This window comes from Mchenga conophoros, linkage group LG15 (assembly GCF_057382185.1).
Source record: "Mchenga conophoros isolate Kocher_MC1m ecotype Shallow Benthic linkage group LG15, M_conophoros_male_GT1.1, whole genome shotgun sequence".
Taxonomy (NCBI): Eukaryota; Metazoa; Chordata; class Actinopteri; order Cichliformes; family Cichlidae; genus Mchenga; species Mchenga conophoros.
This window is the reverse complement of record NC_140540.1, coordinates 7,514,190-7,539,723: the sequence shown is the minus strand read 5'-3', so window position 1 is coordinate 7,539,723 and position 25,534 is coordinate 7,514,190. Positions and strand designations below refer to the sequence as shown.

The window sequence follows — 25,534 nt, the reverse complement described above, 5'->3', positions numbered from 1 at the left end:
TACTATATTTATATTTTAAAATCCATAAAATAACAAGTACTTGAAAAAAAGTATAAAATAAATCATAAGAAGTCCAATAAATTTAATAATAAATCGATTTAGTTTAGACTGTGCTCGCTTTAGGCACTGACTCTCTTTCACCCTTTAAGTTCAAAGAAAGGAAGACATACAGAGGACCCAAACCAGAGACTTTGGTTTGGCAATTTCGACCAAACTATGCATATAATTGGTTAAGCACTGTAAACATCTGGTAGGACGCAAGCTTAGATCTCTCTGACTCGATGAGTGATTTGCACATGGAGAAAATAGCAATGCTAGCAAACCAGCTTAGTGTGCTTTTCCTGGGCTCACAGTCATTTTCTGTGTATGACAGTTCACTAAATATGCATAATTAGTGATGAGATATCATCCTTTCACAGACAATATATCATCACAGTTTACTGGATTGTGAAAATATATTTGTATGGGTGTCAAGCAATTTAACAACCAGGATCTAAGGCCTTAAAAGTTAACAAACAGTCTCTTCATTTGTCTGTTTCAAGGTTAAGGCAGTCTTGGCATGACATAATCTAGTGTAGGAGAGGAGGGAAAGGGTGCTATGTGTCAGTGTGTGCTGTCTGATTTTTACCATCATATTGAATATTTGCAGTCAGTTGTGCTATCTGTATTTGACAGTCAAATCTGTTTGCTTTTGAAAGATGATGCAACAAAGGGTTTTTATTTTGATAGAGAGATGCCTCCCAATCAGCTAAGCTGCTGTGGCTTGGTTTAATCACTTTTTGTAAAACTGTGTATTTAAAGGTCAGAATTTTGAGAAGAGACCAAACTTTTTTCCTCTTTAGTTTCTACCGTTATTCTTTTTCCAGTTCAAAAATAACTTACTTTCTCTCTGTCTTCTATTTGTAATATAGAGCTTTTGGACATCTTTTGTAGATTACATGGAACAATTAAATCTGGTTTCTCTTTCTTATGCTGTCAACTCCTTTCATTTACCATGCTGATTCACATCTGATCAGTCATCTGTTTACCAGTTTGCTCATTAAATGTCTTTGTAAATACATGGGCAACCATCCACCATCCCTTTCACCATGACAATTACCCAGCCATCTTGTAACAATTAACAAAGAGTCTTCATCTTCCAACCAAAAGGGTTTGACTCTAAATGATGATCCCTTCCTGTCTTTCTGCCTCTGTCTGTTGCTTCTTTTATTTGTTGGTATTCATACCAGTTTATTTCTAACAATATACACACACTCACTGGTCACTTTATTAGATAAACCTTGCAAGCACTGGGTTGGACCCACCTTTGGCTTCAGAAGGACCTTATTTCTTTGTGGTACAGATATTTGAGCTTTCTCACATGGTGTAGTATCTTTCGGAATAAGTCATCAGAGTTGTTATAAAGCAGGGGTGTCCAACTCCCGTCCCCGAGAGCTACTGTCCTGCAGCTTTTAGATGCATCCTTGTTCTGACACACCTGAATCAAATGAGTGGTTTTTTACCAGGCCTTTGCCAAACTTGATGACATGCTGACAAGGTAATCCAATCATTTGATTCAGCTGTGTTGGAGTAGGGATGCATCTAAAAGCTGCAGGACAGTAGCTCTCGAGGACTGGAGTTGGATAGCCATGTCATAAAGGACTGGATATAGTCAGGAACAATAGTGAGATCGGCATATTAAAAGTGTAGTGCCAAGAAAACATCCTGCACACTGTTATATCACCATAGTGATTCAAGGAAGGGTACAGCCATAATTTCATGTTGTACAACCAATTCTGACCCTACCTTCTGAATGTCACAGCAGGAATCGAGGCTTATCAAATTGATGAGCAGCAATTTTCAGCCTTCTCCTTTTCACGTTTGGTGGGTCTGTGCGAACTGTAGCTTCAGGAGTGGTACTTAGTGTGGTCTTCTGCTGCTTGAGCGCATCTCCTTCAAGGTTGGATATGCTGTGCCTTCAGAGCTGCTCTTCTGCATACCTTTTTTGTAACCAATAGTTATTTGAGTTACTTTTACTACCTTCCCATCAGCGCAAAGTAGTATGGCCATTCTCCTTTGACCTCAAGGATTTACAAAAACATTTTCACCAAGAGAACAGGCCTCACTGGATATTTCTTTTTTTCAGACCATTCTCTGTAAACCCTAGAGATGGCTGTTTGGGGAAATTTCAGCACATCAGCAGTTTGTGAAATACCTGTTTCAAATCAACATGCTCAAAGTCACTTAAATCACCTCTCTTCCCCATACTGATGCTCAGTTTGAACTCCAGCAGATCGTCTTGAATATGTCTACATGTCTAAATGCATTGTTTTGCTGCCTTGTGATTGGTCGATTCCATTATTGTATTAATTTGAACAGCTGTTCCTAAAACATTGGCTGAGCATATATACTGTATTTACAGTATATAGAGAGACTCAGCAGTGTTGGCCTCCTTATTGAGTATTGTATGAAGCAAATCTTGTTTGAGAGACACTAAGCGAACATCGGTTGTTTGGTTTATCCTGGCTCACATCCAGCAGTCTTAGCCAGAACAAGCAGCATGAACTTGGCTTAAGTTACACAGAAAAACACGATTGGCTACTGTCCAATGAAAGATTCTGGACAGTCTGCTGGGCAAATCTTGGCCATGATGATCCCATTGTAGGCCTTTACATTGCCTGACAGCTGAGCTTTCCACTATGTAATTTGTGCCATATGACTCGTATGCCCTTGCAATCCAAGAATGTGAGGGTTTCTGAGTTAGAAACCTCAATTACATACATACACGAAAACAACACAGCAGAATACAGGGCATTGTTTTCACTTCTCACCTTTGCACATATTTTATTCTTACCCAGCTGTCATAACCAATGAGAAAATAAATCCATATTTTTGGTCACATTTATAATCATTTTTTTTAATGCACTAATCATTCAATTACCTCCTTCTCTACATGCAGTAGTTTTAATTTTAATTGCAGGGTCCAGTTCACTCACTCTACAGCAGATTTACTGTAATCAAGTCAGCATAAAGGTTTGCAACTGTATCTCACTTACACTAGCTTCAGCGCTCACACTTCACTCACTCTTCACAGCTGCGTAGAATTACTGCCAATTCAGCTAATTCAATATCAAATAGAAGCGGTTGGGTGTGTGTGCACCCTGTGAATACTGTGAAAGCATCGTGAATTCGTTTACTAACAATAAAAACAACTGCATGGAGGATTCATTCAAAAAATGTAAACGCCTTTGGATTTTCACCCCATTTCTGATCACATTTGTGGTCAACATCTTATTTGCCAAAGGGCTGTAACTCTCAGACCCTTGCAGATGTTTCCTCTCAGCAATCACAAAACGGATAATCAGGTTTTAATTATTACTGCCGTCCATTCATTCCCATGCTCGTCTATTCCCTTGTCACGCTGCATTTCCAGGACTGTGTGTTGGCTGTAACCATCCAAACAAAGGGGCCTCGGTCTGGAGTCACATGCTTCGTCAGCAGCGGTGATTTCAGCTGCCTGGCCCTCCGCCCTTCTGGCTAATGTAGTCCAAGAGAATGAGAGTGGGGTGACTTTTCTACAGAGAGCTCCACAGAGAAGAGAACACACAAGGACAGCCCCTCATCAACCCACCTACTCACCCACACAGACAAAACACACTTTGAGCTTGTGGCTCAAATTGGCACCTCATTAGAGTTGGCAGTCTTGGTGGAAGTTTTGGACTTACAGAATGACACGCACGCACATACACACTGCTTCAGTCCAGCTTTCCATTTGGCCAGAGAGGAAGTTAAGACTTGGACTCAAGCGGCCTGCTTCTGTGCTTGTCCTGCTGCTCTGGGAAACTCACCTCCCAGGCGACCAGCGTTGCCATGGCACTAATCCTGACGGACAAAAGATAGGAGTGCCACAGAGCATGATGCTTCCAGGGGTTCTCATTGGTTGGCACCATCCCACGAGATGTTGTGATTGGCCAGAACTGTGTTTATATACAAATTGCAGCAGTCAGAGGTCACTTCCATGGATCTTGGTGATGACATGAAGGAAATCTGACCCCAAACCCTCAAAACACTAAATGGGCTTAATTCTTATTTGATACACACACACATACATCCACACACCCGAACACACAGAGCGGCTCTTTCTTAACTTCAGTGTCCTGGGAGTGCACAATTAACTGAATACTGAGAGAGAGGGAGGGAAGTGACATAATAGCATCTGTGGTACACAAAAGCACAGACGTCAACAATACTAAGAATGCATTTAGGGCACTGAGTTCAACGCTTTACACACCTATACAAAACAGCCAGAGAGGGTTTGGATTAACAGTGGATAAATTGTATTGTGTATGCAAGTACTAGCTAAGTCTCTGCTCTTTCATTTGATGAGGGGCCCCAAGAATCTACTCAAACACAGTAATTACTATAATCAATAGGCTTACCCACTCTCCTTAAATTTGCTTATTCTTTTTCTTATATACTTGAGAGTGATATCAAAGTTCCTAAGTCTTGGCAAGACAGCTAAAATAATCTCATTTTAATGCCAGTTAAAATAAAATAGTATTTCTTGTCATCCAGATAATTTCTGAACGATCCTTATTAACTGCTTAAATGGTTCCACTAAGCCACCATCCCAGCTGGTACTAATAGAAGCTGTTTAGCTGTTTACTAGCAAACCTTGAGGGCTATTTAAAGCTGGTTGGCTAAACATGGAAAAAAAAAAAAAACCAACAGTGTAAGGACAGACACACGGTAATGCGCAGACACAGCATAAGTTTCCAATAATAAGTGAAAAAAAGAGGAATATTTGCCCAGGTTTAAATGAAGCATTTCTCCTAAAGACATTATTATTTTCCCGGAAATTTGTACCAAATGACACAACTGGTCTCCAAGAAAAGTCTTGGTAACTGTTAGGAAATAAATTAGAAAATTACAGCCATATAAATAAAGCTTTAGCAAACAAATTTTTGTGATCAAAACGATATTTTTTCCACGTTTCTCTTTATGCGCAGTGTATGAATTCAATACTCAGAGGAGAAAGAAAATGAGAATAAAAGAATATGTGACTATCCAAGTGAATTCCTTGCATGTGAAATGCCACAAACGACTCCCAAGATTGCATGTGACTGGATCAAACTTCAGACTTTCACACACCCATGACATAAAGTCGAGCACAATGTGGGCCAAAGCAAGAGCCAATGAGTTTGTGGCGTTTTTAACATCGGGTCAGAGTTTGGTGTGTGGTTTTGGAAACTTGTACTGTACACTGTAGTTCTGGCTGCAGCTCAGAGCTCCTTCCCAGGCTCCTGCAGCCTTTAACATCAACATTATTGCCGCTCCACTGAGCTAGCAGTAGGCAAGTTTCTCCAGCAGCGACCATGCATTACATGTTCAAAGCACAGAGGATATATCAGGTGTCTAATATCAAAATCTAATCTTATTTCACCAGCTCATCTTTGGAGCCACATGAGGATATGTGCAAGTTATTAGTTCCCCTGCATCCTGACCCTCTACAGCTTTTCTCATGTGACTTTCTCCAAGTTTTTCAGATCAGTTTCCAAATCTCTTTGCGTGAGACTCAGGCAGGTTTCCCCCTTTTCCTTCTCACTATTAGCTTTTCATTAAAAAGGTTACACTGAAAATTGTGTTATGACTTTAAGCATACTGGAGATCGAATAATACTAAGAACAGAACTTTATTGCTTAATCACTTTCACACAATACTAACACTTGAGAAAGGGTAAACATGTGAGAGGCTGTTTTGTAATACTTAATCTTTGTCAGACATTGGGGTAAAGCACAGTCAGTAACCTTTGTGCTCAGTGCTTACAAAATTTATATTGCTCAGGGGGAGTTTTTTAAAAAAATATTTCTTCATTTCTTTTTTTTTTATCATCTGGTACCTTCACTTAAGTAGCTGATGTATAAAGCTTCCAAGTAAATGCATGCACATTTATACTGGATTCTTGGGCCAGGATGTACGAGGACATAGTTGTCCCAAACCTCTTCAATAGTTACTCTTCCTGAACAGATTTTTTGTTCTTCAAGAGCTACTGCAAGGCTCCGTTAGTCTGCGCTGATATTCGTCTGGCAGGTCCGTACGTCTCCTTTCACCACAGCTACTAGATGCTTAGCACTTCATTACCCATATTTAACAACTACGGCACCCTAAAAGCCTTTTATTTGACAACAGTGGTCTTTCTCAGCTGAGGCAGGTACCCGTGGTGAGAAAGGGGAAAAGGTCAAGAAGAAGAGAAAGGGAACAGAAAAGGAGACAATAGCGAGGGATCAGGTGAGGAGGTGGAGCTGCTGGAATAGTTACCCAGTAAACTGGCTCATACCGATGTCAGAGTAAGTTAGAAATCCTTTATGTAGCATTGTGCATTACTGCTCTATGAATATTTCAGAGATCACACAAACCCACTGCAGCTCAACAGTGCCCCCCAATGACAAAACAGACTTATGAACGTTAATGTGTTGCCAATAACTGCATGATCTGAGAACATGTTATCTATTATAACTCCAAAGAATCAACACTCTGTTTACCCGCCACTGAACAAGTTTTCTTTAATAATTTGTTTCTTTGTTAAATGCTTAATTTAAGCTGCAAAAGATACATTTGACGCAGATAAACATTGACCTGTTTATAACATTCATTAAGTAATGCTTCAGAAATTTTATCTGACCTTAGACAACATTGTATATGACACCAACAATCAAAACATTGTTTTGGTTTCCACCTCCTGTAGAACTGATTGTATTACAAAAAGCAAAAACTGATTTTTTTTAGTAAACACAAGAAAGATACAAAAAAGTGCAATATTAAGGAGACCCTTGGCAGGTGCTCTGGCAATAATCAGCAATCAATCCCTTTGGCATTTGTAAATCAGTATGTGTGAGAAATTAATTCTGGTGTTCCTTTGCAAACATTATGACTCATATTCATTTGTTCATGTCTTCCCCCTTCCCCCCTCATTTTGTTCCTTAACATATCTACATCAATTAATGCCCATCTAGTAGATGGTTTGCCATGGTTTTAAACAAAGAATGAGCAGCTGCCTCAAATAAATCTAAATGCTCATTGCCCACCATCATATTCCAGCCAGAGCCAATAATGCTAACCGTCAGTCTAAAATGTCTCAGCTCTGAGTAAACCACGCCAAATATTCTGCTGCTGGCTGCAAGGGTGAACAAAGACCCTGAAGATTTCTTGCTTTTTTGGTAAAAAGGTTTGTACATTAGCACGTTTGCTACCCTTTTTCTTCGTGTACTCATACAGCAAAGATTTCCAGTAAAGTGTTCTCATTACAATATTTCCCGGTTTCTGTTTTCAAACAAACATGAAATAATGACTCAAAGGCAGCCTGGTGTAATGCAAACCAGCTGCCACTCCAAAGCCTTTTTAACCTGCTGCCCAGATGTTAATACAGCTGTGACGTCACCTGAGAATCAAACCAGTTAGAAAGGTGACAGCGATGTATAAAATGCTCCTTTTAAACTTTTTTTTCTTTAGTTGCCTCCCTCATGCCAGCTGACCGGGCTTTTCAGGAGGGGAGAATTAAAGAGAAAAGCTCAGGAGTGTTTGAGAAAGCTCCTGCAATTTACACTTGAGGTGTATTGAAACATTAAACCATATAAAGCTATCCCAGTGGACCCCATAAGCTTGTGAAATGAGCATAATAACAACTGACATGACATGGTGAGTTGGTCCTTATCAATTGGTTGTGCTTTATGACAGATAATATTAAAATCTTGTTTCCTATGTATACTGGTCAAACGTATTCTCTAGATATCCAATAAAAGTCCCACCCATAAATAGTAATTTTTAAAATGAACAACACATTTTCCCTGAAACCATAAACTTATCTCACAGAAGAAATTAAATAAGTTACCACTTTGTAACATCGTAGGTGCTGATCTATGAAGGTTTCTGGACTCAACGGGACTGTCTGTAAAACCTCGAAGAAGCAAATTTATGATCAAGACAAAGGATCATCTTGACTTCAAGGGTTCAAATCACTGTTGGATTCTTCCATGTTTTTGTCTACTGGTGTGAAGCTGCAGGCTGCAGTGTCATCAAAAGACCCATAAGATTGCGGAGCTTGATCATCATTTTGTGGGATGCTGGCAGGTGATTTAGGGTTGAGTACTCTGGGAAGGTAAACCTGTTAACGTACAGCCAAGACAAAATGGATGAGCAGTGAAAACAAAAGAAAAGCGTGTTTCTCTATACTGATTTTTGTAAATTCTTAACTCTATGTGATGTGATTCATGCAATGCTGAAAGTGGTGGCCAAAGTATGACCTTGTGAAGACAGAAAGGAAAGATACAGCTTCGAAAAAACAAAACTGGAGTCAGCTTTGAACATAAGTGCAGAAACTACTAATAAGGCTCAAAGTTCACGACTTGAACAACCCTCAGGATCCACTGGGTAGACTTCCATTTTAGCTCTCTCGGGTCTATAATCCTCCAACTTTTTGTGTTATTTAAGTGCAGTTGCATTTTCTGTGGCAGCTGAAGCCAAAGTAATTCATCATTATGTTAGTCATTGCTTATTAATGACTAACAGGACAAATGACAAATAGGGCAAATGAATGGACATGCAGGTTGACGTAAGTTCAGGTCCCTCTTAAATATGCCTGAGCTTTAGTTATAATGTGGACATTTTAAAGAACAAATACAGTACCGAAGTGCTTTCGTCCACGCCCTCTCCTGGATCCTCGTCCTCGTCCTTGACCTGAGAGAGAACGCAAACACATTGAGCACTGATTGTGCAGGACGACATAGAAACAACAGAGTACTGATCACGCACAAGAAAATACTCACCACATAGTTGAGTGGACTGAGGTACTTGAAAAAGCCAAAGCAGGTATAGCTGAGGGAGATGATGATGGTGATACACAGGACCACCAAAGTAAACAGAGATGTGGGTGCCCAGAAACCTGAAACATTGCATGCACACACAAACACAATTTCTACGGAGCCCCTCTGATGACATGGTCCAAAAAATAAATAAATTGTGGCCACAAAATACTACTTCGTGGGCACGAAATGAGTATAATGTGCCCACGAAATACTTAATTGTGCCCACGAAATACTTAATTGTGCCCACGAAATACTATTTCGAGGGCACGAAATGCTAATTTGTGGGCACGAAACACTTGACCAATACCCGTGATCCTTCCCAGGCCCTTACAGTTGGTTGACAATAAAATCTATCCCGGCGTCCAGGTCGTACTTATGTCTGTAAAGCAACTTGGCTCTCAATATCCTGTTTAAATGTCTTTCCGTAATAATGGTTCCTTGCATTGCAGGCTTTTCAAAATGCATTTGTAGCTCATTCCCAGCCTAAAATAAAACTCAATCATACTGTCTCTGTCCATGGTGTATAGGTGTAGCCTACTCTTATGCTTATGTCTCTACGCAGCTGTCCAGGAATTGTATCAATATGATGTTCGCATCTTATCTATTTCGTTGCCACAAATGTGTAATTCGTTGCCACGTTATACCCGATTCGTGCCCACAAATTAGCATTTCGTGGGCACGAAGTAGAATTTTGTGGCCACAATTTATTTATTTTTTGGACCATGTCATCAGAGGGGCTCTGTAGATTTCAGATACAGGTATGGAAAACTTTAATTCATAGCTGACAGGGAGGAGGGGGGTGCCTTTGGGTTGAAATAACCGTTCAATACTGAAGACGTGGACTCAAGTAAGCATTAAGTGTGAATGTATAATTTATCATTAAAAACAGATGAGGCAAATCAATTTGTGTAATTTTCATTTTATCTTCAAAATAAGCTTGTCCTGTATTTTTGGCTGCATTTGGCTTATCTTGAACTACAACTACGCAGAGCTAGTCTTCTGATGCTTGAAGTAGCAGTTTTTCCCCCAAAAATAACATTTTAAAAACTCAGTAGCAATGTCTCTCTGCAGAAATCATGACTCAGTTACTCAATAAAATATCCATAAACCTTTTTGTGAGCTCAAACTACTCAAAACAACTTAAAGAAGCGAACTAGCACCGTAGTGATAAAACTGTGACTCTCACAGCAAAACAATGTAGACAGGACATCAAAGGTCAGAGGAAAAGCGTGTACATTTGACTCTGAGATAAAATGTCCCTCAAGCATTATTGGCCATGTTTAGGGTTAAACACAATGGATAATTTGTGTTGCAGAATTTTAAAAGTGGCAGTCAGTGCCGCCTCACAGCAAGGAGGTTTTGAGTCATCTATGCCTGGCTAGCTAGCACGCCAGAGTCCAAAGACATGCACATCAGATAGCATGTTTATGAGGATTAAAAATTGGCAGTTTGTATGGATATGAATTAAAATGGTATGGTATTCTACTTCTCTGTATTCTATCATCTAGTGTCTGCTGGGACAGAGTCTGCCTCTCGTGACTCTTTGATAATTTGAGAAACCCTTATGAAAAAGGATGAAAAAGGATAGATTATTTCTCACCCATTCTGAGGGCAGAAAAGAAGTAAAGCCATATTAGGCAGATGATGGGTGCGCCCAGAGCTTGATTCACAGCCTCCAGGTGAACTTGGCGGTCTAGGCGAGCAGACAGGTAAACAAAGCACAGGTTGTATCTGTCCACCAGGTACTTCAGGACCATGTAGATGAGACCTGATACAGTCAGAAAAGAGGCGATTAAAAACTGAAAAGTCAACAGACTATTAGATAATAAAGAAAAAAACAACAACAACAAACATCTAGCGGAGCAACACTTGTGTAGTTACTCACCAAAAGGCACTATTACAGGACAAATGATGCTGTAAGCCAGGATAACCGTAAATAAACAAAGAATCCAGCCGTACATGGCTCCGTATTCAAACTCATATGCCTGATTCTGTAACACGATGTTGACAAGTTATTCACCTTCTAAATACGAAGGGGAGAATCAGAAAGATATTCACAAACAATATATTCTCTAACAGTTGTAGATTTATGACAGAATGAAATTAGAGCAAAGTATAACAGTTAAAGCCACTACAAACCTCTTTGACATATTTCCTTTCAGCAGCAGAGCGAGCAATCATCAAACGAATGACGTAAAGCAGTAACCCTGGCAACCGCAACAACTCCATCGCAGAGCCCACGAGGGCTGCTGCAATTACGTAGTTGACAAAAAATGCCCCTTGGTCAGGTAAAAACACACACCTGGTGTAATCAAACCAGAGACCACCAAAAGAGAAGAACAGGGCAAAACGTTAATTTCGGTAAATAAATAGTTTGTCCAGGATCATAAGAAGCTATATTTAAAAACATTTACCCATTTTGTATGATATTACACTATTACACTGTCTAAGCATGTCAGCTTCAATCAAACCATTATAATCTCAGAAAAGCTGTAAATAAAACAACCAACAATCCTACTTTAAATGTAAAATTTATATTCTAAATCAATGTAAAGAACACAGTACAAAATAATCTTAAAAACAGGCAAGTTATTAATATGTTAGTAAAGCTTGTATTATATAATATCAAAGAAATGATGACTTAATCTCAACTCTATTAACTTTCAAGATAGCTCACTTACTCAAATCTCACTGTCCCATTGGAGAGAAATTCTTTGTCAAATAGCCATTGGAAGAACACAGCAAGACTAAACAAAAACACAGAAAGTTAGCCAAGCTTTCTTGGCTACATGTACCGACACCATTAAACATCTCTACACTTGGGGGAATTTTTATTTTACTGAGCAAACTACATATGAACATAAAAAGGATTTATTTCATGCAAAGCATTTACACTTGGCTGTGGCGACTGAGCTTGGATAGTTTTTGTCAGCGAGTCTTATGAAATGTAGGCCAACAGTGAGTTATGGCTTCTGATACATGGAAGTGTTTGAGTTCCTCCATTTCTTGCTGTATGCGACATACTGAGAAGTAGTTTCAGTGAATAGACAATAAACCTAGTTTTTTTGTAAACTGGTGCTTATTCAAACTGGCAGTAATAAAAATTACCTGGTGAGTCCTAGCGAGGGGAGGAGGAGTACCATGAAGAGCAGAAAAAAGTACAGCTTGCGCATCATGCTCAGCTGCTCGCTGGACCTGAGACACAGATGGCAGCGGAATAAAACAAATTACCTCTGAAACCAATCAGTACACTACTGCTCTGTGTGTGTGTGTGTTTGTTTGTGTCCTTTCTACCTGCTCCAGTGTGCCTCTCCTAGTGTAGAATAGTACACTATTGTAGGAAGCAGGGCAGAGAAGGCCCACAGCAGGAACGTGGGGAAGAACTGACTGATGATGGGGCTCTAGGGCAAAAAACAAACAAAACAACCTTTAGACTTGCTGCAAACCTGTGATGGTTAACTGTGTTTGCATGTGCAAGTCTCACATTAAGAGCGTTGATGGGCTTGGTCACGTTGAACTTATCCATGGTGTTGATAATGATAGTGGGGGTCGTGAATAAGGTCAGCAGGATGAAAAGGAATAAATTTAGCGCTACATAGCGCGCGTACCATGAAAAACCCTGCACTGAGAGATTTTCCCTATGGGTTAGGAAAAACGTGAAAAACAGAAATAACAGGAGAGTTACATACAAAGAGACACTGCAAAGAAAAGGCTGGTGTGCACCGTGAATACTTCCTCATAAATGTCTCCTGTTTCTGATGTGAACAGTATACATTAAGAATACAAATGTTGTGTGCTTGCTTTCTCAAAAAAGATTAAATTACTACGCCGATAAAATGTGACAGCAAACGCGCTCTAGTGTGAACCCTCAAAGCGGCCCACATGCGCAAAAGAAGACCATTCAAACAGCAGTCGCTTTCTAAAACATCAGATATGTATCGGATTCAGTACCACATACGAAAGTGACCCAGATCAGATTTGAAAATATCGCATTTGTGCTGTTCACACGGTCATACCATGATTGGATATGGGTCGCAAAGGGTCGAAAAAAGTCAGATTTGATGCGCTTTCGCCTGCAGTGTGAACGTAGCCTATGTGCAGAGTATAGGTTTTGATGTTAGTACAGGCAGAACTTAGATGCTCAAATTGTAAAATTCTGGGCTGACACAAATAAAGGTACTTTTGACTGCTCCCTTTTTTCTAAATGTTGCCACAGTTTGGAGTGAAAGATAATAAACCAGATAACTTTGCTACATTCCACAAATACTAATGCTTACTAACAATTTTGCCAGAGTCAATGTATTTTTTTGTATTATTATTTTGTTATTGTTGCCACTTAGTCCATCTACATAGATAAATTAGTTTATGAGTAAAATTCTATGGAGTGCATGGGGAGCATACAGTGTGAAAGGTTAGTGTTTCAGATCTTACCAGTAAACATTCCTTGTATATGGTGCAAACCCGACGCGCCACTTGTTCACTTTCAGACTTTGGCTTTTGGATGACGGCTGGCGCTGCGCTCCACAACAGCTGCTCATGGTACCACACTTGACTGCATTGAAGTCTTTCAGAATTCTGCAGCAGGTAAATGATAACTTTTAACGATTAACGTTTGCATTAGCTTTCAGAAAAATTGCCACGAGGCATTTTCCCATTAAACGTCAACAGAATAAGAAATCTGATGACAACGCAATTAAGAGATCATGGTCCTCATCAGGGAAGAGGATAAACCACACAGAATATTGCTGCTTACAGAAAAACACTGACACACTTGGCATGCCAATGTTGGTTACACTGTCAAAGCATGTTGCTCTTACAAAAATAAAAATAATGGAAACAGCAGTCAGTCACCAAATGAGTTACAATGCAGTTGGACCCATTACATACAAAAGTAGCACATACTGTACAGCAAGTAATGATAGTACAGATAGTAAGAACACTTAAGTCACCGTCAGTGACAACCCCAACTGTAACACTAACCCTAGGCTATTAAAATATGTATGTAATTATGCATTTTTTGTAAATTTGTTAATTTGGAAATAATCTGACACAGGGCAGAGTTAAGGTTAGGGTTACCACTTATGACTATTTGGACCTCAAAAGGTTACACTAATACTCACAATTTGGCCATGGCCTCAGTCTGTAAGGTGACAAAAGCAATCCCTAGGGGGTAGTGTGGTGCTATTTCTGCCTCTTGTCTCACCTCTTCCAGCAGTAACCTTTCTTTAGCATGGTAATGCTCTATGGCGTCAACCTGAGAAGACACAAACACAGAAAATATTATTTTAATAGACAGTACACGTTTTCTGAATCAGTTTCATTTTCAGATTTAGCACTCTGCAGTGTAGATCTTTAATTATATTTCGAAGATTAAGCTAAAAGCTCACCAACTACTTTAAATGCTTTATGGATCTTGTTCTGCATAGCATTGAAACTGAACATTTAAACATATTCCCTTAAAAAAAAAATCCTCTTTTGTCTTATCATTTTCTAATAACATTTAATTTTACGATACTGGAATACAAAGCAGCAGATAATACATTTCTGAAAGCGCTGTAACTAGATTTAAGCAAGTGTTTCCTCCATTATTTCTTCAATATTATGTGCAAACACAATGCAAACCATCTAAACTCTACTCCTACAAAGGTTGATTGTCTTGTTAATAGTGTTAAAGCCTCACTGCAAACGACCCTGGAAACTGTGGCTTAAAAAGGAAGGCAACAAATCAAGGATATTTAACTCCCTGGTATAACTCACAAACAAGCACCATGAAGCAAATAACTCAAAAATTAGAGAGAATATTGAGTTGTACACACTTAAAACACAACAAAACAAACAAACAAACAAACACACACAAAACCCCAACAACATTCTATGAACAAGCACTTGATGACAGTGGGTCATCAAGTGCTCTGTTGCAACCAGACAGATGGCCAATGAGTGGTTAGAGCTCTGTTGAGCCAAACATTCCTTTAACCATTAGAACTTTAAAAAAATTCATCATTAAGGATAGCAACTCGAATAACTGCTGATATTTACTGTGACTTTCTCTCCCACTGATCTGAGTTAACTTGAATAAATGCTTCCTCTAAACCATTAAGGTCCCTTTTAGCCCACATTCTTACAAGACTGCTCAAAGTAGTTTCACCATTAATTAGTGATTCATTTTTAAATATGATTCATCTATCTTTATTAAGAGATTACATACCACAGGCTTTTAGGGTGGCAGTAATTAAATCTTTACTTAAAAAGTAGTCACTTGATCCAACTGTCCTAGCTGATTATAGATTTCTAATCTTCCTTTTATCTCAGGAAATCTTAAAAGAGCAGCTGTAAAACAGATAACTGATCACTTGCAAACAAATGTTTATTTGAACAGTTTCAGTCAGGACTGAGAACTCATAACAGTACAGAAAGTCTTAGTGAAGGTCTCACATGGTCTTCTTGCATCCACTGACTGTGTATTAATTTCTGTACAGTTCCAGCGAGACTTCAGTGAAGAGTTAAACACCGTTAACTATAATATTTTACTATAGAGATTAGAACCTGCCGGAGGTATTTAAGATACTATGCTGCAGTGATTTGAATCATATCTATGTGAAAGCTAGTTAATCCAAGTTGTGCAGCTGTTTACATTATATGTTTCCCTTGGGTAAATGATTAAAATATTATTTAAAAAATACTGCATACATTTTCATTGCAATGCAGATGATACCCAGCTTTATTTCTTCATGATACAAATTAACTAGTTAAACTACTATGTCTTAAAGATATAAAGACCCAAATGTCCTCTAATTTCCTACTTTCGTACACAACTGTAATTGTGAGCTGGCGCTATATACATAATACTGAACTTAAAATGGTGCAGAACTCTGATCATCTGGCCTGGCTCACCTTCACACAGCTGACGCAGCAACATAAGTAGCCACACATACGGGGGGTGATGAACACACGTTGTCCTTTTTTCCGTAGGACATGCTCATAGTAGCACAGGTTTTTCCCAGCACGTATCCTGAGATGAAAAAAACCCCACAACAAGAACAACAAAAAGACAAACTCAAAAACCAATAAAAAAAACAAAACAAAACACAGAAGTGATTGACACTACTTGACAACTATGTATACATAAAAAAACCCGGTCACACTTCCTAATGCTTGAATTTGCATAAAAGTCACCAATGCTCTGCTGACTGACTGCTGCTCTGCCTACTTTCTGTGAAATTAACATCAGCACAAAATCTGTGCACCATGAGCTTCATGACCTGGGTTGCTATGGCTGAGCAGCTCTTGTAGCTGTAATGTGTAGGCGGTCCGCTACTTTTGTAAAAAGTTGAATATGCTCTACAAGATAGTGTTTGAAAACATTTTGAGGTTAGAAAAACAAATGTGAAACTGTCACACATTTGAACTTACTGATAAATTATAAAATACACACATGATTTTCTTACCTTTCCTTATCAAGGTACATGAGCTTGGTCACATTATAAGCCAAGGTGACAGCACACACTTGACAGGAAGGGTATGCCTCTCTTTAAACAAACACAGTTGGTTACAATTACTTGTCTCCATGCTCAAGACAAAATGTGAACAAAACCAGAATTTCATTATAATCTTTATTATACAATTCTGTTTACTCACACGAAATGGGTCTTTACATCTTCTGCTGTTACTTCTTTGGGGAGGGAACACACAAACAAGGTGTTTCTGGCCTAAGAAAAGAAAATCAGAAGGGGAACTTAACATTTCTCACAGAAAAATGCAATCCAATGTAAAAGGATAGTGGGAAACTAACATCCCAGCCATGTATTATCATAAATTTACATCAAATAGCATCCAGTCTAGTCTGAGTACTCTAGTCTACTCCAGTGCTCTGACACTCACTATCTCTCTGCGCGTGCCCTTCATTCGTGACACGTGACGCTGCAGCAGCAGAGCCGTCAGGATCAGGTAGATAACTGCAAATACTGTGTGTAGCCATAACAGGTTGTTTCTACAAGAAAATACCAGAAGGACAGTTATTCAAAGTAGACAATAAAGACAAGAAAATACCATCCTACGGTATCAGGGTTTGTTCAAACGTCATAATTTATAAAGCAGTTACCCCTTTTTCAGATTTCCAATAGTTGTCTCTCCAAACGTCAATCTGTCAATATCTGAAAGAAATAAAACCTTTTTTTTTAAATTAGCAAAAATATGAATAGACACATATCACAGAACAATGAATTTAACCTTTAAAAAAAATGGCTTAAAAACATGCTTAATGGTCTGTGGGTACAAATCACTGATTATGAAGTGGACAGCTCAGCTCCTGAGTTCTTGTTGCTTGACTCACGCCTGACCTTTAATCAGTAAATTTTTTATCTTCAGCCGTTAAGCTGATTTTTTTCTTGAAACACAAGAGTGAAGGGTATACTTTGAAACTTACTCAGAAGGCCTCCAGTCATGTTGACAGGTAGTATGACACCGATGGACAAGACGGTGAGAATCACCAGCAGGTAAATCAAATGTCGCTCGTATGACAGGTAGTGAACAGCATCCATGCCACACTTGGCTTTTATCTTTTCATCACTGCGACATAAGCATACAAATACAAAATCACACCTCACATATTCTGCCTCATTGTTGAAAGGATGACAAAGTAGGTTTTTGGAGTGAAACAATGATTAAAACAGGAAAAAAAAAAAAGAAAAACACTCACTCTATTGTGAATAAATACCACAGCCAAGAGCAGAATCCCTGAACAAAAAGAGAGATCTGTTATTGCTCTAAAATACCCAAAGAAGACCTGCGTAAAGCCCTTTGTCACCTTTCAAAAACACGCTGAGACTAAAACCAACTTCCTACAATTGCAAGTCATGGTCACGGAATCAAAAAGGGCATAAGTGTTAGCAAAGCACATTATATTGATATCTTTGAGCAACCAACATTCCAGTGGATTAAAACTGTCTGCCTGCAATGCTATTAGGTATATGCGGTCAAATGTATTAAGTGAAGCCTGTGAACCAGTTTAGGTGAGGAACTTGAGCTCACTTCATATCCCAAACACACATCCTAATTTGATGGTTTGTTTATGTTTTAGTGGGTTTCATGCATTTTCAAAAGAAGGTAGTGTTTTAAAAAACCAAACAAAAAAAATCTGTTTTTTGATCATTACTACATCGAGTATTAACTGAAGTCAGTTTAACTTAACGATACCATTTATCTTTATCAGTACAACCACCGTTTTATGCTTTATTAATTCTCATTTTTAGTGGCATTCTTTTACATACCGTGTCATAATCTGGTTCCTCCATGTTGGACCCAGTGGATGACTTACGTCCATAGCGACGGTGTGATGAGCCAGTGAACCTGATATACAAAGTGGCTGTGTCAAAGACTAATGCAGATTCAGTTTACAATTTCAAAATCTAGATTCTGGGTAGTATGTGCACCACATGTCCTTCTGCTTAGATTATGCTCAAACTTAACTGACCCGTCATCGTCTGCGACCAAAGCTAAACGTCCGTAGTCCCAGAACTGCTTCCTGATAATCGTGAAGATGATCAGCAGAATCTGTGGATAGCAATACAACTGACCATTTATCACTATTATGTCTTAAATTGCTCTATTGGAAGAATTTACTTTTGCTTTTAAAACATTAAAAGGAAAGAATGTATTCACAAGACAAAGAACTGAGTTTTAAAGTATTTGTAATTATGTCTCCCTTTATCAGAAGCAGATCAGAAAGGGGCAGAAACAAACCACAAAGACAACGAAGTTGATTAGCAGGACAGCTGGCACTCCTCCAAATTCGAGTCCTTTTAGGACGGTGCTCTGTGTGGAGTTGAAGCAGACAGTGCCATCGCTACGGTTTGCAGGCAGGTGGGACTCTTGCTCCCACCACAGTGATTTCATTACTGGAGTGGACCAGCTGTCTCTCTGTAGAGAATAAAAGCACTGCACGATTAAAATGAGATCTCTCATAGTCACAGAAGTGGAAGACGTATTAACTCAACTACTGATGACTTGTGGGAGTACCACCATTAAGGCTTTAAACTGTGTGATCACAAACAAATCTCAAACCAATGGTCCCTGAGTGCTGACCTTTGAACAATGATTTCCCCGATTAGCAAACCTTTGAATAAGGGATGCAACATTTTCTTTGAAATTGCAACAATCAACCACCAATTACTGCTATTATTGAGAAACATGTTACAATAAAATAAATAAATAGTCATAATGTAATTAATTATTTAATTAAATTGTATTTTAACTTAATAATTAATTAAATTAATTATTTCATTATTTTTAATGACTGTATTTACTTTTTAGTAGTGGACATCAGGTCTTTTTAGATCACAAAAAAAAATGTAATTAATGTAATTCTACCGTTTTCATTTTTGTGTGGATTTCTGGCCAAACTTGAATGGTTAAATGAAGGAAACATATCTGAACACTGAAACACCAATAACTTCTCAGAGTCTAACTTAAAAAAAAAAACAATTAAAATCCATTCTACACACCTAATAGTCACACAAAGCTGGGTTGTTAAGTCTTGTCACTCATGGCACAAACAATGATCGTGGATGAAAGGACAGAGGGCTGAGTGAGGCAGACAGGATTTTACTCAGAACTGTCAAAGTGGAGTCATACTTAGTGCTGTCAGGAGAGGAGCTGGAGGAGGGCCAGACAGTACTGCTGTACATACCATCTTTTGAGGAGCATTGGCAAACTGACAACACCTGAAGTCTATTATTGAGTAATGTGTAAGCAATGGCTCTGAGGTTGTAGGATTTGGTTTATGAACTGCCAAACAGGACACTAGGGGTGGGCGGTATAAACGGTATATAGTAGAAACCATATGAACGGTACTGCGATAGCGCATGTTAATGGTGTCATCATGGTAAATGGTAAGTGGACAGATTCTTATATAGCGTTTTTCTACTCTCCCGGAGTGCTCAAAGCGACAACATGCCTCATTCACCCATTAGCCACCCACACAAGCACTTCTAAACACAAGTGCAAACTAAACTACATTCACACTCCAAAGAATGCATCAGTTAGTATCTTGCCCAAGGATACTTGGCATGCAGACTGGAGGAGCCAGGGATCGAACCACCAACCTTCCGATCAGTAGCTGATCTGCTCTACCACCTGAGCAACAGCCACCCACCATCAAGCCGGTCAAAAGGATTATGGTATGGTCAAAAGCATTGCAGCGGCTGCAAGCAATATCATCTGCAAATTATGCTGAGCGACAGTAGGGAGAAGATGAAGCACGTTTTGGAATATTAGGAAAGCCAAAAACTGTGCTTCTTCCATTTCCCTACCATTTATTCATTAATATTTAATGATGACGCAGTATATTAATGACTAACCTCAGTATTGTGGATGGATTATCTCAGTTGTTCTCCTGACTGAAGTTTGGTCCATTTACAGCATCCTGCCATGTGATTGCATTTGTCCCTAAACATCAGGAACACTCTGGTTAACTTTTATCAAATGGAAAAAGGTTAGCGTTCATCATCCAGCTTCACTGTGTTTATGTTATGCTAACATAAATGTGTCGCTAGTGATCACATAACACATCATTATATACCAGCTAGCCCAACTTAGTAACCCTAAAAAAGACACTGCTGTTTAGTTTTCTGTCTTCATTTACTTTGGAAGTGATAGCAGAGCTGTACGTTTGAATTCTTTCAGAAATATCTCAGTCAGAACATGGTATATCACTTTTAGGTGGAAACTAGTGAGCTAACTTCCAGCTAACTTCTAAATTTAATAAATTCCGTTTTCATGGATGCCTGGATGTTAAACTTAATTGTTACACTGAACATTTTATTATAGATGAAATAATTTAGACAGTTTTTAACTCTCAGTGATGCCGCAGTGTTCGTTTGACTTTGGAACCTGAAGCCAACAGAGTTTTAAACCCAGAATACTTCGCGAGCTCCTGAGTATGGTAACTGTAATGCTCCGACAATCCATCAAGCGGTGCAGCTTGTTAGCCTAACAAAGTCATTCTAAAACATTTTTTGACAGATTTTTGACACTGTCGATTTTTGAGAATATTAAAGGATTTTAAGTGCGCCTTATAGTGCGGGAAATACGGTATACAGAAGAAAAGAATATATCGCAACATATATTGTTACCGCACATGCTTCAAATTATACCATGGATTTCAGGCCATATCACCCAGCCCTACAGGACACGTATGGTTTCAGCTGATTGAGGAAGGCTTGTGGCATTCTGTTTAAGGAAGTATCCTCTTAAGAGGGACATCAAGATCATGGTTTATCCTGACGGACTTCCTAATTTTGAATCTGTCTCGACTTATTGAACTGGCTATAATTAGGACCCATTACATTCAGATACTAGGTTGCCTAAGTCAAGCTGTGAACAGAGATATGCTGAAGAATTTTTTCAATTTTAATTCTACCTTCAGAGAGGACTCTTCCCCTCTCTGGTTTGCCTAGTTTCTGTTTGATTTAGATCAGAGGACTACCTGTCTTGTTGGTTGTGGGCAGAGTTGTCCTGTTTTCATGTTTCACGCTAAAAAACAATTTCAAATCAATTTCAGTACCATTTAAAATGAATTGATAAATACAGGAGATGTACAGTTTCATGCACTTTTAACATATATATAAATATTATAAAAATCAACAGGGTAAAAGAAGAAAATCTGTACCCTGCCTTCTGCTTCCTGAAGGATGGCCACAGGTTTAAGTCCTGCCGTCCACTTTTGTTTTGGAAGTAGTAAAATTACTGTACATTTCAGAAATCCTACTAAGTCAAAGATAAGACTCTAAAATTGAGGAAACTATTTAATATTTTTTAAGCAAAAGAGTCATAATATTAGCAAGAAAGGATCACTTAGCCTCCTTTGGGGCAATAAAATGTGGAAGCTGCAAATTCTCCGTCATTTTGAAATGAAAGTTAATGTTCTCTCTTAGCCCAACCCCCACAAAAGTGGCAGCACAATTAAAAACAATTTACAAGATGTCCTCTTGACAGTGCAGCAGGACTCAAACTGCATAAATGGTGTTTGATGTAAAAGTCTTAGAATTGTCCAGCCCGAGTAAAAGGAGGATATATGCTGGAAAAGCTGAAACCAGCAAATGTTTGCTAATAATCTAGCCATTTTCTTCTGCTCATCCAAATCAAGGTTTCAGTAGTATTTAAGCCTATGCCAGCTGTCACAGATACTGGTAGGGTCTGTCACATGGGTGAGACAGACAGCAATTTATGATCACATTCATGCCAAGAGCCAGCTCAGAAGCACCAACCTAAGAGGCATGTGTTTGGACTGTGGGAGAAAGCTGTAGTACCCAGTAAGAAGGAACCTTGCTATGGAGCACTACATTAGTTGCTATTTGACTTAATGACCTAATTAGTTAATTGATTATCAGCGTTTTAAGTGAGCAATAGCAAACAAATAGGCCGTAGCGTTTCACAACTCTGCAACTTTCAGCATTTCAAAAGCAAGTTTCAAGTCTTGCGGCTCTAGATTAAATCAGAGGATATTCCAGATTAAGACACTTGAACCGTGTTGCGATAATCAGTTTTTGCTGTCTGTGCATGCATTGGCAGCTGCTAGTTATAACTCCGAGAAAAGCACTACAGAGATCTTATAACAGAAGTAAAAGTAGTAAGAGTGTAGTGTAGTAAATGCATAACTTTTGTATATCCAGCAGGGTCGTCTTTGTAGCTGTTCATATTAGATACAGTTGAATCTACTTGTTCGTACTATGTGACTTTTTAGACTGCGAAACTAAGTACATGTGCGTTCCCCTCTGCTTGATTAACACTTGACAGCTTCCTGTAGTGTACTGCAGTCTGCTTTCTGAAATGCGTGCAGAAACCTGATAAGGTCTGTGGCTTTTTTTTGTCGTGTGAAGTAATACTGGTGATGTGTCATTTAGCCACTTAGCTCCATGTTAACTAACATTCATCTCTAGTGATCCACCTTCACTGAAACAGATGCGTCACGCTGAGTCACGCGGATCAAAACTACAATATAGGCCACGAGTTAAGAACTTTACTCAACGCTAGCACAAAATAAATTTACAAGTAACAACATTCACAGTACAAAAGCGGGACAACGTTGTTTAGTCTTAATCTGACTGAGACATTTCCATAAGTAACACAAGGTGAAACAAGTGTCTCTGAAACAGCTGTTTGACAGTTTGACTGAACGCACACAAAGAGGCTATTGTTAAAGTAAAATGCCCAAGCTCAAAATTAAACAAACGCGTAGTGTAAACTGGTTAACCGAAGCAATGGTTACACCGAAATGAAGCAATGGTTAAAATAGTTAAAGAACGAAGGAGTTAGCTAGTGCTAATAAGGTAAACAAAACTTTGCTTACCTACTCAAAGTCACGAAGCTACGTCAACATCCGCTAAACAACTTGATTAACTTGTTCAGACAGGGTGTAGGCGTGGTTTCCAGATTATCCGCAAAGATTTGTGCTGAGTAGCCTTACCGGTATGTCAATGGGTTTGGTTTTTTTTTTTTCGTTTTATTTTGCGTGGAACAAAACTTCAATCTACTTTAAATAACTGAAGTCTGGTAAAACTTCGCCCCTCTCCCGTCTCTGCCCTCCTTTAATGAACTGAGTATGCGCAGACGCAGCAGAAGCTTTCTTGCGCTCGGGGTCCTGTCATTCCTTCAAACTGCAGGGAAGCAAGTAGTAGACAGGAAGATCCGCTTACTGCAGACTTTCAAACCACATGCGTAAATATCTGGAGGGACTACATTTTTGAAAATATCTGAACTGGTGAAACATGACAGTAATGTGAGAAAGCAATGTCACAGAGAAAGTGAAAACACCCCCTAAAACTGGGAAGTATTTATACCACGTCTTTTAGTATTGACTAATGGTAACATTATTTTTTGAACCGTGATTCAGAAAACAGCATGCATAGGTAATGAGGTTTAAGTTGACAAAGTTTAAAGTTGTACAGAAGACACCTCTGCTGGGAGTACAAAAATGTTGTTTTTTGTTTCTTTTTCTTGATTATCTGTCACAAACTAACATGTCATTCCTATAAAGTTAATCTTTATTGTATTGTATTGTATCATTGGCATAACTAAAAATATCAATTTGTGAAAACATAATATACTCTAATCTAAAGCTGACAAAACTTGCATAAGTAAGGACTCTGCAACACTAGGTGTGTAGTGCGTTGTGCTTGAGAGTAGTGGCACTGTGTACACTGAGACTCCCTATCAATCAAAAGCTGGCAGCCTTGCCAATAAGTTTAAAAACTGGAATGAAGGAAACAACCTGCTGTAGTTATGTCTGTAAAAGCTGTACCTCCGTCTTACTGTTAAGTCTTATCTTTTTTTTCTTTTATGTGGAACAAACCTTCCTGCTATTTTTAATATCTGAAGAATGACAAAAGTCCTTTCACACCTTTAAAACCTGCAGAGAAGCAGGTAGGAGACTGGAAAATCCACCCTGTGCAGACTTTCAACTGACATGACTCTATTTAAGGCCTTACAGTTGTGTGAATGCTATTGTAAGCAAATGTGGGAAAGAAATGGCACAAAGAAAGTGATAAAAGTCTCAAAACCTGGGAAGTACATAGAGTGAGTTGGTTTGTATTAATGGTTATTAACATTAGTTTGTGAACAATATTGCTGATTGAAATACACAGCATGGCTACTTAGTTTGTGTAAAACGTAGCACAGCTCCAACATTACGACAAGTAAACAGATTTTAATTGTTATAATTCTGTTTCACTTTTAATTTAAGTATTTTCATTGTCATTGTTATGCAAACATGTGCTGCACTGTTTGAAATAACTAGTTTGCTTTGAACATGACGCCTCAGTGTGTTCGCGGGATATTGTACTGTAAGTCACTTTTGCAATTGTAATTATAATGTATCTAAAGCTCTACTTCAGGTTTTTCACACTAGAATTGAAACTGCTCTCAGGCCACAAACAACAAGCACTTCTTCAAACTCACATCATACACATCATATTTCTCTACAGACTGCATGCTTATCCTTTTATACAGTCTATGTTGCTAATACAAAGTTATTCACAAGAGAATAATGCTCAAGTTTGATATTCGACGAGTAACAAAAGCAGAGAACAACAGGACTGTGGCATCTTATAGCGAAGGAGATACTTTCCGCTCCTCATTTATTCACAAGCGGTCACCACAGCAAGTAGCTCCACGTGCGTGATTTGGCAGATTTTTTTTTTTTTACATCAGATGACTTGTGACACGACTTCTGTCAGATGCTCCATGTTCCAGTTTTCATGTTGACATAGTGATTTAAATAAGTAAAGCAGTGCCTTTTAACAGTGAAATCATATGTAATAAAACTAATAAATCTGACTTTCCTTCTTCCATTTTGTACTTTGCACTTGGATTTAGTTATCAGAAAAAAACTTGTAATTGTTATATTGTCAGAATCAATCAAGAGACATGTAGTGAAACTGACATTCAGTGCACTGGATAGATGCAAGAATGTTACTGATAACCTGATACTTCTGTTTAACTTCCTCTTTCATATGTGTGACCGTAGCACAAGATTGCTCCTTAACCCATTTAAAAAAAGAACTTTGATCTTCGAGAATTTTATCTCTTCTTCATTAGGACCACTTGTTCAACTGCTTGTTAAGAGAAATATCTAATCAGCCAATCACATTGCAGCATCTCAGAGCATTTAAGCAAGTAGGCATGGTTAAGATGGCCGA

The 25,534-nt window shown here is 38.7% G+C and overlaps 1 protein-coding gene across 1 annotated transcript; it reads right to left on the bottom strand.

The window, feature by feature from the left end:
• Nucleotides 1–6,466: 6,466 nt before the first annotated feature.
• tmem63a (transmembrane protein 63A) lies at nt 6,467–23,504 on the bottom strand. The gene is made up of 24 exons (XM_085246855.1): nt 23,188–23,504; nt 20,198–20,285; nt 18,582–18,758; nt 18,313–18,392; nt 18,110–18,188; nt 17,539–17,576; nt 17,266–17,408; nt 16,942–16,993; nt 16,722–16,830; nt 16,479–16,549; nt 16,289–16,369; nt 15,735–15,852; nt 13,961–14,094; nt 13,272–13,415; nt 12,325–12,478; nt 12,135–12,241; nt 11,949–12,035; nt 11,522–11,587; nt 10,980–11,142; nt 10,726–10,831; nt 10,441–10,608; nt 8,802–8,917; nt 8,662–8,712; nt 6,467–8,140 (listed from the first exon to the last, which is right to left on the bottom strand). The coding sequence occupies exons 3-24, from the start codon at nt 18,732–18,734 to the stop codon at nt 7,979–7,981; spliced, it is 2,382 nt and encodes a 793-aa protein (XP_085102981.1). The 5' UTR covers nt 18,735–18,758; nt 20,198–20,285; nt 23,188–23,504; the 3' UTR covers nt 6,467–7,978.
• Nucleotides 23,505–25,534: the final 2,030 nt, after the last annotated feature.

Coding starts and splice junctions, on each gene's coding strand:
- tmem63a (XM_085246855.1), bottom strand. CDS start 18,734: ATGAAATCACTGTGGTGGGAGCAAGAGTCCCACCTGCCTGCAAACCGT. Junction 18,189..18,312: donor TTGGTCGCAGACGATGACGG/GTCAGTTAAGTT, acceptor TTTGTATATCAG/GTTCACTGGCTCATCACACC. Junction 10,832..10,979: donor AAAGGAAATATGTCAAAGAG/GTTTGTAGTGGC, acceptor ATCGTGTTACAG/AATCAGGCATATGAGTTTGA.